This window comes from Cotesia typhae, unplaced genomic scaffold, assembly GCF_013202065.1.
Source record: "Cotesia typhae breed Kobodo isofemale line unplaced genomic scaffold, CoteBio_Ctyphae contig_48, whole genome shotgun sequence".
NCBI lineage: Eukaryota > Metazoa > Arthropoda > Insecta > Hymenoptera > Braconidae > Cotesia > Cotesia typhae.
In genome coordinates this window covers 5,873,761-5,888,020 of record NW_027423756.1, presented here as the reverse complement: position 1 = coordinate 5,888,020, position 14,260 = coordinate 5,873,761, and the positions used below count along the sequence as shown (strand labels likewise).

The window sequence follows — 14,260 nt, the reverse complement described above, 5'->3', positions numbered from 1 at the left end:
TGTTATGTAATTTATAAGCTAATTTATTACTTGTCTACTTAAATACCAAAGAAAAAAAAATATATATATATATTCTTCTCAAAATATGTTATAGAGAAGAAATATAATAATAAAGTTAACCGACGTTTTTAATTTTTTGATTATTTATAATTTATTAAATTAAAATTAAAAAATATTCTTAAAAAATTGCACTTATAGTTTTTCAAGTTTTTTACCAGTGAAAAATTTTTTTTTATTTTTTTATAATAATTCTTTTAATAAAAAAAAATTCTTAAAACTATTAGATGTCGGTTAACTTAATTTTCATAGAAGAAATGTGTAATTTTTAATGACACTGAAATTAAAAGACGTGTTATGATTTTTTTTAATAAATAATTGTAGCAAAAAAAATTTATTTGAAAAATTCCATCTTTAGAAATTTTAAAAAATTATAAATGCAATTTTTTAAAAATAATTTTCTAGTTTATTTTTCAAGAAAAACTAAAAATTTATCAAGTGATTGATAATTTTACAAATTAATAAAACGATTTGTTTTTTTTTAACATTTATTTTCGATGCTAATACTGTACAGGCTGATAGTAAGTTTAGTCACTTGTTTTGAAGTTAGATTTAATAACTGGAAGAAAAGTAAAATACAAGCGGAAATAAACGTGATACATAATAATTTTACAACTAATAATAATTGATTAATCAGTATAATGTCGTAAGAGTCTCATGATAATTTGGAGCTGACAAGAGACTCTCAAGAGATTGTACATAATAATATTTATGATAATAATCCTCGATGTTACAGAAAAAAATAATGGAATGAAGCCTAGCAACAATAATCTAACACATGATTTTAATAGCCACCACCTTTAAAACAGTTTTAATTATTATAATATTATTATTTGGTAAATGTATGAGGTAAGTACACCTAGGCCTTGGTGTACCAAACTGACACATTTTTTAAATAATCAATATTAATATTATTATACATTGTTAATTGATAGTGCTGCAGTAATTCTCAAACTGTTACTTAAATATTAAATACATAAGCTGTGCAAACAACAGTGGTTATATCTGAATACTTGTTATTATTGTCATAACGACTTGGATAAATATTCTAAAAGTTTGAGTATCACTGTCTACATCTACGTTAGTATGTAATTGTTATCATAATATATATTATTTGTTTTTTCAAATACATTTAAACGATATACTTTTCGAAAGATACATTGAGACATTTACACTTACATAATATTGATAGATTTGTATAATTTTTTAATGGTAATCATAACTATTTTAATATGTTATTATAGATTTTATTTTATTTTCGTATATCGACTGCATCTTGGCAGCTTAGGCTTCAATGCGATAGTTGCGGTGCAACTCGGGCTTGATGTCGTACACCAACTCCAAAATTTTCTGGATTACCGCATCCTTGTGAGTCAATAATTGACTGTTCATTTCTTCTATTTTTAATTTTGTGTCTGCGTCAATACGAGCCGCTACACCTTCTTTGGAGCCCATGTGCTGTAAAAAACCAACCAATTTAATAATTCATCATCTACCCGAGATATTGATAGAAAAAAAAAGACATTAAAGTTAGCTGTCACTTGACTATTTTTTAATTTTTTTTAACAAATAAATTTGCTCCAGAAAATTATTTTTAAAAAATTGCATTTGTAGTTTTTAAAAATTTTTAAATGTCAATTTTTTTTGCCATAATTTATTTGTTACAAAAATTCTTAAAATTATCAACAATCTAAGTTAATTTTCATTAATAAAAATAGTAGTACCTTAGCTTCAAATTCTTTGAACTGTTTCTCACGTTCCTGCCTGTACTTTTCAATCTCATCCTGAGCTTCTTCTTTAGCCTGCTTCAACCTACGTGCTTTACCTAAAATAACAAAACAAATATTACTTGAATTAACAAATAGAAAGCTCAGTTTATAATTATAACATTTATTCCTGAATTCAAATAAAACTCAAGGTTAAGCCCAACCTGAAAATATTAGCTCCAATTTAAAAAAAAAAAAAAAAAAAAAAAGAATAATAAATATTTCACAAATGATAAAATAAAAAAATAATTGTTCTTGTAAATAAATAATTATTTGTGCTGACAATTAATAAGATATGCCCACACCCAAATTACATTCGTCGCCAGTGTTGATGATTTTGATGAAAAGGCACTCCCACAAGTCACACGTATCATTGAATTCAGGATTAGAGTTAATTGTACAATTTAAATAGACAAAATATTTAAAATAACTTACGTTTTCGGGCCTCGGTAACTTTATCAGCTGCTTTCTTCTCAGCAGCCAAAAGCTGCTGGATACCTTGCGTCTGGCTGGCCATTTTTCACCACGATTAATGATTGAATAAAATTTTGAGCAGTTTTACGTGAAACTAATCACAAATCGATCATATGACTGCTACAACTGCTGGCGAGCTTCGTCTTACAGTGGTGGCGCTGTTTCTTATTTTAACTCACGTGGTCTCAACATACATACACACACAACTACGTTGTATACAAGTATGTAATATCTAAGTATGTGCATTGCGTACCAAATACATGAATGTACTTCCAAGTACAATGTAATTGACATGTAACAATTCTGCCAATCAATTTTATGGCGTTTATTAAATAATGACAATTTAGTTTTATTCCCTCAATATTTCTTTATTCTTCATGTACAAAAGTTTTCATCATTATTATTTTACTTTTAATATAATATATATTACTAATTAATTGTAAGAAATAAAAAATTATTTATTTTTATACGTGTATCGTGTTTGAAGCTGTGAAATTATTACGTTTATTATTTAATAATATTTTTTCTTGGCATTTCTTCTCTTCTTTGAATGCCAGTTTATTTTCTTTGCGCTCTTCTCTACGTAGCTACAAAAAAAATAAATTTAATTAACTACCCAGCTCTCAACTTATTAATTATCGAATAAAAAATAAAAAAAAAAAAAAATACCTTTCGATACAACTTCAATTGCCTATGACGTTCTTTCCTCTGATCAGAAGTTTCATTCTTCACCCTCGTACTTATCTCACTGTAATAACTTTTCTGAGTCTCGGCGATCGATCTCGCAGCAGCAGACGGATTTCTCTCGTCCTCGTTTCCCAGACTTAATAGAGCTAAATTTTTTGCTGTCAGTTTTCCAGGCTGCTCACCCAATATACCTTTGGGTATTCCCGTACGCTTATTTATTTCTATTTTCCTCTCCCTCTGTAATGATAAATATTATATAAATATATTTCTTGATTTATCGAATAAAAATTCTGGTTAAAAAATAAAAATACCTTGAGTTTAGGTTCTTCCAGCAATTTAGGATTATTGTAAAGGTTACTGTGAGTAGACAGGATACTTTCACAGTCCCATTTCTTTCTTATACGTTCGTCTACTTCGACTTGTTCTAGTTCTTCGTCAGAGTCTGAGTATGCTTCAATTATTTTTAAACGATCTTTCATTAACTCTGAAATACTTACTGTCTGAAAAATTAAATATTATATTAATTAATCAAATTTTTACAATTGATAAAATTTAATTTATCAATACTTACAGATTCTTGCTGTTGTTTTTGAAAGTCATTAGCTACTTGCAATATATAATCTGAATTATCTTCAACATGTCCTTCAATTTCTTCACCATCCAGTGCTCCTATCTGTTCTTCATCGTATGCTGCGTACATCTATTAAAAACGACCTAATTGATTACTCAGTACTTTTTTATTACAAAAAAAAATGTGTAACTCTTGATGGTTCTCATCCATGATTTAAAATAAATTAAGGAAAATTTTGTCGGGAACTTGGACAACAACAAATTAAGATGTTACATTTCCAAAAATATCTCAACGTTTCGTTGGTTTATTTCCAACTTCTTCAGGAGATTTAAAACATAATTAGACTGTATTAGTCTGTGCAATAATTTTTTATCTTTATATTTTTTGAAAGTTCATGCATAAAAATGATACTATCTAATTATTTAATCCCTTAATCTTGTAATAAAAACCTTCCCGAGAAAATTTTCCTTAATTTAAAATGTGTAACTTTTTTTTAGTTTTTACCTGTTCAAATTTTTCATCAACAAGCGTCAACTGCTGATTTCTTCTCATGACACTACTGCTCATAGAATATTCAGTAAATCTCGATTTAGTTTCTTCTTTTTCAAACTGATATCGAGGACCATCTAGGCTGGCAATTTCGTCTCTTTCTTCTTCAGAAATATCAAAGAGTCCTGAGGAAGCATCCGAATCATACTCACCCTCATCTTCCTCATCGAATTCACCTGAACCTTCAGCGTTAGCCAACTGCATGAAATCATCCTCCAGCTGGTTATCTGGATCATCATAATCAAAGTCATCGTCCATAGCAGCTACCACATCAGGATCAAAGTCCAGCCTTGGTCCCGAAACAAGGGCAGCTTTATTCAAAAGCCCAACTTTTTCTTCCACAGAAGAAGCGAATACCGACGAAGGTAAATTTATTTTAGGTGGTTCTTTATCTTCTTTCTTTTTATTGCTATTGCTCGGCTCGTCCACTCGTTCCCACTCGACTGACAACTTGTTAACATCCTTCAAGTGTTGCAAGTAGTCATAGTCGTCATCAAAAAATATCCCGTACTTTTCCTGCTCTTCTTTTTTCTTCTGTTTAAGATTTTTTTTCGCCGGATCTTTATCGTGTTTTTCAGAATCAACCGGAACCAAAACACGCTGCGGAGCATTCTCGTCAGTAATCAGCGGATCTTGCTGAGATCGGTGGACCAAGTGGAACGTCACTGAGTTGTCTTTCTCAATAAATTTTCTTACTTTTCCTTTCGGCTGAAAAATTTAAGTCCAGTCAATAATTTGAGATACTAATATAAATATAATGACATTAAAGTTAGCTGTCACCTGACCAAATTTGATTTTATTTAAAAATTAAATTAAATTTATTTGTGTAAATTTTTTTTTTTTCTATAATTTATTTGTCAACAAAAATTGTTAACATCTCTGCTAAATCAATGACATTAAAGTTAGCAGCCACTTGATAATTTTTGAATTTTATTTATGACATTAAAGTTAGCTGTCATTTGACAATTTTTTAATTTTTTTTAACAAAGAAATTCGCTCCAAAAAATTATTTTTAAAAAATTGCATTTATAGTTTTTTAAAATTTCTAAATATCAATTTTTTTTTGCCATAATTTATTTGTTACAAAAATTTTTAAAATTATCAACTATCAGCTAAGTTAATTTTCATATTCTATTTAACAAATAAATCTTTTCTGAAAAACTATTTTCATAAAATTACATTTATAATTTTTAAAAATTTCTAAATGTCAATTTTTTTCTCATTTATTTTTGCCATAATTTATTTGTTAAAAAATTCTAAAAATTAATAAATAGCTGCTAAATTAATTTTCACATAAATATAACCTAAAAATTTGGTGTCTCACGTGGATTCAGTACTCACCATTTTTCCTAGATTTGCAGGTTATATTAAAGAGAATTAATACTTGCTATAAAAAATTTATTTAACAACTTAAATAATCACAAAAATTTTATTAAACCATATATTCATAAACCATAAAACGTGTTGAATTATTTCCAGTTTTCAGTGCAATAATAAATGTCCGATAGTAAGGAACTGGATATGGCAGGCAGCTGTGATATGTGATAGCTGGTGGATAAAGTGTCTAGCGAAGTCTAGCGGCTGGGTTGACAACCACGCGGATGACTCAATTCAATAAAATATGGCTATTCTGGGATCATATATAGTGTGGAATTTAGCAAAGTGGTGTAGTAGTTTACGTGTAGAGTGTCGTGGAGTCGTCTTAATGTCGACAACAGATAGATACACCAGATACACCACAAAGAGTTGAACAAGAATAAATACAAAGCCAATTGTCATTACAAGTGTTAACTGTTTATATTATTATAAAAAAGGTGGCACATTAATACAATTAATTAATCTGGGATTTTCACATTTAAATAAATCTTTTTTTTTATTGTTACTGAACAGTAATCACCTATATACGTAAGCTACAATTCAACAAACAGATTAAATGACATTTAAGGCACATATCGGCTACATAACAGCAGCAACAGCAGTTGTGTTATGTTGCTGCTGATGTAGTTACACGATATTACAACGGTTTAGTATCCTATATCATCATCATCATCATCTTCATCATCATCATCATCAACTCTAAAATTATTTCTATTATTATTATTATTATTGATATTGGTTGTATTGGTGGCTGCGGTTGTTGTTATTGTTGAAGGATCAGCGATTGATCATTATTATAATTATTATTAATATTGTTATTATTACGTTACTATTATTGTTGTTATTGGTGGTGGTGATTGACAACGATAATACATATACAAGGCAATATAAGTAAAATGGCTGATGAACATAAACCGCAAGCTGATGCTACAGATACTGGCTCATCTTCAACAAAAACACTCTACGAATTGAGCGTTTGTCGTGTTGCAGACAGATTTACAAATTTGAAAAAATATCTTATTTGTTTACCTGAGAATATTCTTTTCGACGTTTACTATGAGGTAACAGAATTTCATTACTTATTATTACTTCTTTAATTTAAATATTTTCTTTTTTTATGTTTCTAAGTTTGACGTTTTAAATTTTTCTTCATCCGTCAAGATTTATTATTTAAATTAATAAAGAAGCGTAGTTGTTTTTTTATTGCTTTACTTTATTACATTATGTATTTTTAAATTAATATATATTTATTTTACTATTGTTGATACTTAATAATAGTGTTAATGATAGCGATTACTCACTCACAATTTATTGTTGTTTCAGTTGCATAAAAAAAATAAATTATGTCTACTGGGAGCCGAGTTCAGCAATTTAGATACCTTTTCAAAGATGCTAAGGGTCAGAAACAAAAGGATTCAATTATTCCAAGTTTTTCAGGTATTATTATTATTATTTTTATTAATTATTAGTATTAAATCTTTATATTATTTTATCTATTAATAGTTGTCTAAAAAAATAAAAACAGTCAATTTTATTTGTATTATAATTAAACTGTCCTTGAAAAAAAAAAATGTATACATGAAAAAATTATTTATAACGTCAAAGCTCTAGTAAATGACTTTAGATACCATTTATTTGCTCAACAATTTATAAAATGTCATTATAAATTATCCGGTTGGTATATTTAATTATTATATTAATAAAATAAAATAAAATAATTATTATCGATTTAAAAAGTAAATGTTAATGTACGATACTGATTGAAGCTGATAACTGAATTTTTGAGTTAATAAATTGACTTTTTTTTTTTTTTTTTTTTTTTAATAAATCATTTTATCACACTCATGACTGGAGATAAAAGAATTAAAGCCATTTCACAAATAGATAATATAAAGTTGACTGATGTTTCAATACAATAGTTTTATAATTTATAATCAACATAAATTGCTAACAAAAAATAATAATATTTAAAAGGCCCTGATGGATCACGGAACAAAAATTGACAACGAATTGGCAACAAGTTACAATGTATGCTGCTTAGAAATAAAAAAAAAATCAAACTGCCAAGCGAACATAATAGATCTCGGACTTAAACTCGGAAGTTTTTTGAGCGATGCTGGATGGTATGCAGAAAGTACAAAAGTTTTATTATCCTGCAGAGATTTATGTATCAGCGAGAGCGAAACATCAGAGAATTGGTGTCGTACGTTGGACTGTTGTCATAAATTACTTCGAGCTCAAGCAGCTTATTGTGCATTTAAAGATGCTGCAGAGACACACGAGCTGGCACTATATACAATTAAAAAATTACAGGACGCTGGTTATAAAGATTGCAATCACGCAGCTCTTTACGCTGAATTCAGTGTGTTTTTTTTTATGAGAAGTGAGTATAATCAAGCTTACGGGTGGAGTGTCGCGGCATTGAAAGAATTAAAACCAACATTACCGCCACGTATTACAATAGACGTATTACGTCAGGCTGCTAAATCATGCGTTGTTAAGCGGGAGTTTAAAAAAGCCGGTTTGCTAATACGTCAGGCGGTGTATCTGGCACGAGAGGTATTTGACAAAAATCATCCAAAATTCTGTGATGTTCTTATAGACTACGGATTTCATTTATTAAACTTTGATAGCATTACTAATAGTGTTCCTGTTTATCAAAACGCTCTGCAAATACGAGAACAAATATTTGGACGCACTAATTTACATGTCGCTATTGCTCACGAAGACTTAGCGTACGCACTCTACGTACGTGAATACAGTTCTGGTAGATTTACAAAGGCGCGCGAACACGTCGAGAGAGCTATTGACATAATGGAAAAACTTTTACCGTACGAACACTTGATGTTGGCCAGCGCGAAGCGTGTCAAGGCGTTGATATTGGAAGAAATAGCGCTCGATAACGAGCAGGACAATGGTGCGACGTCGAATAAAGATTTGTTACTGGAATCCGAGTACCTGCATCTCTCAGCTTTACGTCTTGCCCAGACGGCTTTCGGGGAGCGAAATGTACAAACGGCTAAGCATTACGGAAATTTAGGTCGGCTCTATCAAAGCATGAGTCGATTTCAGGTAATTTTTAAATTAAATAACTTTCAAACTTATTCAATTTACTTATTGATTATTTGTTTGTGTTATTAGGAAGCTGAAGAGATGCATTTAAAAGCCATAAGCATAAAGGAAGAACTACTGGGCTCCAACGACTACGAAGTTGGATTAAGCATCGGACATTTGGCTTCGCTCTATAATTTTCATATGGATCGTTATCGTGACGCGGAAAAACTCTACTACCGCAGCATTGCCATTAGTATGTATTTGGATTTATTATCATTGTTTAGATTTTTTTATCCAGAAATATATCGCGTTACTACTGATGAAAGGGCGCATCTCAACATCTACGCCTTTTTGGCTCTGCAGAGCCAAAAAGGCTTATAAAAAAAAATTTTTTTCACTCCAACTAATCTAAAAATGTTTATAACATTTGAATCTGTAAGAAAAGTGTATTAAAAATTTTTTTGTATACGCCCTTTTGGCTCTAAGACAAAAAAATTTTAAAGCCAAAAGTTATAACACTGGTAAAAATAATGACCCTTCTACTTATTTTATTTGAAGAGAATATGTATTTGATTAAAGAAGAAACTAAAGTATCAATTTAGCTAGGCACCACTCCGATGCCGTCTCCATTATTATTATCTTTTGCTTCTGAAAGTAAAAAATATTAAATATATATTGCTTGTAAATCTAAACTTTAAAAAAATTCTTTAATCTGATATGATTTTGTAATTTGTACAATTAAATATAATTCATTACACTTTATCAGTGGAGACATGATTATTAGGTCAATAGAAATGAAAATTTTGTAATTGAGTCAAATATATTTTTTCTTCAAATAGAATGTTACTGATATTTTGGTTTTTTTTTTAAATTTAAATCCATTTTCTTTTTAAATAAAATCAATTGAAAAGTCATTATTTTTACCGGTGTTATAACTTTTTTTTTTCTAAGGCTAACATTTAATTATGATAAAAAAAAAAAAAAAAAAAAAATTTTATTAACTTTTCTTACCAATCTGAATGTTATAAACATTTTTAGGTTGATTGGAGGAAAAAAATTTTTTTCATACGTCCTTTATTAATTAAATGTTAATTTTATTAATTGTTTGTTTTTGTTTGCAGATCTTAAGTTATTCGGTAAGAGTTACAGCGGACTGGAATACGATTACCGGGGTTTATTGCACGTGTATGAAAAATTACACGAGTACGACAAACTTTTGGAGTACAGAGACACTTTAATTTGTTGGCATGACTTGAGAAAACAGTACAATCAGTCCGAACACTCCCCGATTGACTTAAACGAATGTCCTCAACCCATTGAAAATGTGATAAAAACATTTTTTTTGATGTAATTTATTTTACATAAATACGTATATATTTTTTTCGGCGTTGAGAGAAAAAAAATTCTATTAATTGTAATAACTTTATTTTATGAAGACGTTGATCTGTATTCAGATCCCTCTTCAATCACTAAAATAATATCCAATTAAAGCTATATTAGTCGGAATTTTTTGGAGTTTAGTTCATTTAGTAAATGATGTAAAAACGGATTTTTTTTTCTATGAATCCATTGTTACATAATTATGTAAGCAATTTTTAGATCACAAATAATTATGATGCAATATTGACAAATGTATAAGAGCGAATTTTAAAACTAAAGACGTTTAATTAACAGACGATCAGTGGAAGGGAATAATGATATATCAGACAGTTTTTTATACAATACTAGTGATATTCCAAATATTAAAAAAAAAAAAAAAAAAAAAAAAAAAAAAACACAATTGTTAATATATAAAACATCTAGATATACCAAAATCTGTGTATCAACATTAAGCATGTTATAAAAAAAAGCAACAAATTAAAACAATATGTACAGAGATAATATCCGTTAAATATTATCAATACATCACAATAGTTTATATAAAAAAGGAAACTTGATAAAGTACACAAAATCTTTTAAATAAATGTGTTGATTATTTACGTTTTCATAAATACATATTTATAGTTATATTTATCATAAAACCATTTTAACGAGGGTAATAAAAAAAATTTGATGAAAAAAAAATCACGAGGCTGATATAATAATAATAATAATAATAATAATAATAATAATAATAATAATAAATAAAGTGAAATTACATTCAAAAGCATTAATATTTTCATAAATTTACATTAAACGTTACATATTATTTATGTACAACAATAAATTCTATTTTTTTTATATCTATTTTATTTTTTTATAATTTAAATTAAAGATAAATTTGAACTCCAGAACATTTTAAATTGTAAAATATAATTCATCTGTTTGAAAACTTTAATTTTTATTCAAGCGATAAATATTTTTAAAACATATTCATTAATGAAATTGTTTTAGTAATTTAGTGTGACGACATTGTCGCACTAAATATTTTATTGCACGCTTTACTCTGCTGTTTTAATTATTCATTATAATTATTAATTAATTAGTTTCATCGGAGAATCCTAAATAAATAAAATTTAATTAATCTGGTGTATGTGGAGGTTGTTGACTAAAGTATGGCGCGGTATGTGGAACAAGTAACGTGTGGCAAACACTGCAAACTCGGGAAGGTCTTTGCTTCGGGCCGCTGTTTACAACATGAGATAAACAAGCTTGACAAAATATATGACCGCAGTGTCGACAGTGCACCTATATATCAGATAACACAAAAACCAATTAAAATTATAATTAAATACACTAATAAAGATTAAGTATTATCTTTTAAATTACTTTTTTCTTTCCAAGCGAAAAAACAGTATGACACGTCGGACATTCATCAACATCTTCTTCGTGTTGCCACCTAACTTCACTGCCAGATTCTCGTATCTTTTCTAATTGAACCTATTCAATAAATAACCAATCACATTAATCATTTCAACAATAACCACTAATTACTAATTACTAATCAATAATCCAATCAACAATTACCTGAAGCGACTGGGACAACCGAACAAAATCTTTCTGTACCTCTCCACTTGTCTCTAATACTTGCTGGAGGCTGGTAACCCGTTGTCTTAATTCAGCGATCGTCGTATCAGCTTCTTTCCTTGCGGCTAAAGCTTCCCTCAGTGAATTTTCTAATCTCTCTATTTTTTCGTCTTTTTCAGCAATCATTTGCTCGCGTAGCAAATTCAACTCGTACTGCATAGTAGCTTCTTTTTCCTGCGCAACTTCTTGAGCTACTCTTGCAATAATCAAATCTTCGTGAGCTCTCAGTAGACTCATATGTAGTTCTTCAATAGTATTTGGCATATTGATGTTCTCACTTTGCAGCTGTTGGGAATGTTTACTATGTTTACCTACAAGTACTTCATTTTCTCTCTGTAATCTGCACAAAAAAATTATTTATTTTTCAAACATGCAATGCAATGCATGGATAAAAAATATTTAAGGAGCATTTAAGCACAATTTTTCCGATAATTTGGGGTTGAAAAATTTTTAGAAAATATTTTCAAGTAAGGTCACCATTTTTATTTTTATTTTTTTGAACCAAATTTTCTATTTGATTTTATTCATATATTTTTTTTAAATTCATAAAAAAATAGACAGTTAAAAAAAAACTCATGCAGAATTAATATTATTATATGAATAAATTTTTGATTCAACCAATTTTAACCAAGTATTAAATAGAAAAAATAAAAAATACATACTCTATTAAATGCCTCTGAACTTCTTCTCTCCCACGAGTCAATTTAGCTAGTTCTTCACCGACACCTTGATGCATTTGCCTAAACTGCATCTTCAACTCCTGTAGCGTTTGCTGAGCCTGCAGCGAAGCTGAAGTCAGCTCAGTGACTTTGATTTTGTGCTCTTCCTTTTTCTCATTCCACTTTTCCTCCATTCCTTTGCGAAACTCCACCTCTTTTATCAGTTCTTCTCGCTGTGCCTGCAGCATTTTATCAGTTTCAGCCAATTGTTTTTCCAGTTCCTTAGCTGTAGTCTGAATTTTAACCAATTGAGCTTCATAATTTACACACATATCACACGTAGCTTCACCCTGGTCTCCGTCTAGTTTCTTTGGTTGCAACAGCGGCTGAGGTAATTCCTTAAATTTCTGCAATTCATCATCCGTTGATCTAAGTTTTTCTTTCAACGCTTTTATTTCTTCTTCCAGCGGTACAACCAGTGACCTCAGTACCTCAGCATCTTCTTGCGCCTAAAAAGTACAAAAAATTGCCAAGCAAAATATTTAATAAATAATTTCCAATTACTTTAAATTAAAGTAAAATATACATACATATTTTTTAACCTTCTTCATACTTTCTTCAATATTATCTGAGCCCAGAGACAGCGAGTCAGCTCCCAGTTGGGAGACAACTTTTCTTGCGAGAGTTTTCGTGACATGCGACAGTGATATCTGAGGACCGTCTACGGGCAAATCTTTAGACATCTGTAATTTAAGGAACGAATTTTCCTCCTCTATTTTTGAAATGTGACCACAAAGCTTGGCAACTTCCATTTCTAATTGCTCTCGCGTGCACGCTGATTCTTCCATCGTGTCCTGAATAACCTGCTGGAGTGACGCTATCTCTTCTTGAGCTTTATGGGACTCTACGTCAATGTCATTCTCTAATCTGATATTCGCCACGACTAACTGGCTCTTGGATTCATCCAATTCGTGCTTTAATTTAACTAATTCATCCTGCAGTTCTAAATTCTCCTTAGATCGTTTCTTCAGTTCCTCTGCAATATCAAGTAATTAAGTATTAATAATTTAATCCAACCCAGACCATTAGGATATTTTCATAACACTGAAGTTGACAGATATTAAAAATTTTTTTGGAATTTTATAGCAATTAAATTATTAAAAAGTTTCACATGTGAAAATTAATAAAAATTACAAGTGAAAATTTTTAGAAGCATTTTTTTATTGTAATTAATTTAAAAAAAAAATTTTTTTTCATTGACAGCTGACCGCTAACTTCAGTATTACATATTTTTGATTAATTATTTAAGCCTACCTTCTTTTTGCAGAAATAATTCTTTCATTTTAGCTCGCTGGACATTGAATTCTTCTCGCATGTGAGAATTTTCTGATTGCAACCTCTCCAGTTTTGTTTGTAAATCAACTAAGAAAAAATAATCATTAAGTTTATTTTTTATTAAATCCTGTGGTAATTACCATCAATAACACTAATAGCAAGTTAAATACAAATTGTCAGTGCTAATGAATAATGACAATTAACTGACAGGTAAATTTATAAATAATTTTAATTTACCTTCTAAATTTTCCACAACCGAGTTATTATCCTCTGGATTGGTCTCCATCGTTTAATAATTTGAATAATTCTAATTAAATAAATAAAATGGACACATATGATGAATCACTAGCAGTACACTACAACCTTAAACACTGAGGATAGATAAATAATGTGTTAACCCGGCTATAACCTTGTCAGGTTTATTATTCGTTGTTGTATTTGATAATATTGTTGGCGCATTATACTGGTTATATATATCAATGAAAGATTAATTATTATTATAATTCTGATCGATCCACATGTAATTCATATACTTATTGTACACTTTTTATTAAAATTCGATTCTTTTTTATTCACATCTAAATACGGAGAAGATAATTAAGAAATGTCACCTTACCGAGTGCTGACTGAATATATGTTGTAGAACTTTTTATAGTAGTTTTAATTTTGGCCACTTGGCGCTAGAGGCACTTTCTTTTAACTATCGAGGTGCTTATTAATTAAGG

The 14,260-nt window shown here is 29.2% G+C and overlaps 4 protein-coding genes across 4 annotated transcripts; 1 reads left to right on the top strand and 3 right to left on the bottom strand.

Moving 5' to 3' along the window:
• Window positions 1-527: 527 nt before the first annotated feature.
• Vha13 (V-type proton ATPase subunit Vha13) lies at window positions 528-2,415 on the bottom strand. Its single transcript, XM_074247140.1, has 3 exons — window positions 2,259-2,415; window positions 1,782-1,882; window positions 528-1,515 (listed from the first exon to the last, which is right to left on the bottom strand). Exons 1-3 carry the CDS (start codon window positions 2,338-2,340, stop codon window positions 1,342-1,344), a joined length of 357 nt encoding a protein of 118 aa, XP_074103241.1. The 5' UTR covers window positions 2,341-2,415; the 3' UTR covers window positions 528-1,341.
• A 224-nt stretch (window positions 2,416-2,639) lies between these two features.
• Window positions 2,640-5,633, bottom strand: Ltv1 (LTV1 ribosome biogenesis factor). The gene is made up of 6 exons (XM_074247138.1): window positions 5,446-5,633; window positions 4,060-4,812; window positions 3,556-3,684; window positions 3,296-3,484; window positions 2,967-3,221; window positions 2,640-2,884 (listed from the first exon to the last, which is right to left on the bottom strand). Exons 1-6 carry the CDS (start codon window positions 5,446-5,448, stop codon window positions 2,762-2,764), a joined length of 1,452 nt encoding a protein of 483 aa, XP_074103239.1. The 5' UTR covers window positions 5,449-5,633; the 3' UTR covers window positions 2,640-2,761.
• Window positions 5,634-5,778: 145 nt separating this feature from the next.
• Pat1 (Protein interacting with APP tail-1) lies at window positions 5,779-10,315 on the top strand. Its single transcript, XM_074247137.1, has 5 exons — window positions 5,779-6,542; window positions 6,805-6,918; window positions 7,456-8,553; window positions 8,623-8,788; window positions 9,657-10,315. Exons 1-5 carry the CDS (start codon window positions 6,378-6,380, stop codon window positions 9,884-9,886), a joined length of 1,773 nt encoding a protein of 590 aa, XP_074103238.1. The 5' UTR covers window positions 5,779-6,377; the 3' UTR covers window positions 9,887-10,315.
• Window positions 9,884-14,113, bottom strand: Rbpn-5 (Rab GTPase-binding effector protein rabaptin-5). The gene is made up of 7 exons (XM_074247136.1): window positions 13,773-14,113; window positions 13,515-13,622; window positions 12,791-13,236; window positions 12,204-12,709; window positions 11,482-11,881; window positions 11,284-11,394; window positions 9,884-11,202 (listed from the first exon to the last, which is right to left on the bottom strand). The coding sequence occupies exons 1-7, from the start codon at window positions 13,819-13,821 to the stop codon at window positions 11,035-11,037; spliced, it is 1,788 nt and encodes a 595-aa protein (XP_074103237.1). The 5' UTR covers window positions 13,822-14,113; the 3' UTR covers window positions 9,884-11,034.
• Between the last annotated feature and the right edge of the window lie 147 nt (window positions 14,114-14,260).

Excerpts from the sequence above, each read along its gene's own strand:
- Rbpn-5 (XM_074247136.1), bottom strand. The coding sequence starts at position 13,821 with ATGGAGACCAATCCAGAGGATAATAACTCGGTTGTGGAAAATTTAGAA. Across the intron at positions 11,395-11,481 it reads GGTTGTCCCAGTCGCTTCAG|GTTCAATTAGAAAAGATACG; the intron begins GTAATTGTTGAT and ends TTTATTGAATAG. Across the intron at positions 11,203-11,283 it reads TTTCGCTTGGAAAGAAAAAA|GTGCACTGTCGACACTGCGG; the intron begins GTAATTTAAAAG and ends TCTGATATATAG.
- Ltv1 (XM_074247138.1), bottom strand. Across the intron at positions 3,685-4,059 it reads TTGATGAAAAATTTGAACAG|ATGTACGCAGCATACGATGA; the intron begins GTAAAAACTAAA and ends CGTTTTTAATAG. Across the intron at positions 3,485-3,555 it reads AAAAACAACAGCAAGAATCT|ACAGTAAGTATTTCAGAGTT; the intron begins GTAAGTATTGAT and ends TTAATTTTTCAG.
- Vha13 (XM_074247140.1), bottom strand. The coding sequence starts at position 2,340 with ATGGCCAGCCAGACGCAAGGTATCCAGCAGCTTTTGGCTGCTGAGAAG. Across the intron at positions 1,883-2,258 it reads AGTTACCGAGGCCCGAAAAC|GTAAAGCACGTAGGTTGAAG; the intron begins GTAAGTTATTTT and ends TTGTTATTTTAG. Across the intron at positions 1,516-1,781 it reads TCAAAGAATTTGAAGCTAAG|CACATGGGCTCCAAAGAAGG; the intron begins GTACTACTATTT and ends GGTTTTTTACAG.
- Pat1 (XM_074247137.1), top strand. The coding sequence starts at position 6,378 with ATGGCTGATGAACATAAACCGCAAGCTGATGCTACAGATACTGGCTCA. Across the intron at positions 6,543-6,804 it reads TTTTCGACGTTTACTATGAG|TTGCATAAAAAAAATAAATT; the intron begins GTAACAGAATTT and ends TTGTTGTTTCAG. Across the intron at positions 8,789-9,656 it reads CTACCGCAGCATTGCCATTA|ATCTTAAGTTATTCGGTAAG; the intron begins GTATGTATTTGG and ends TTTTGTTTGCAG.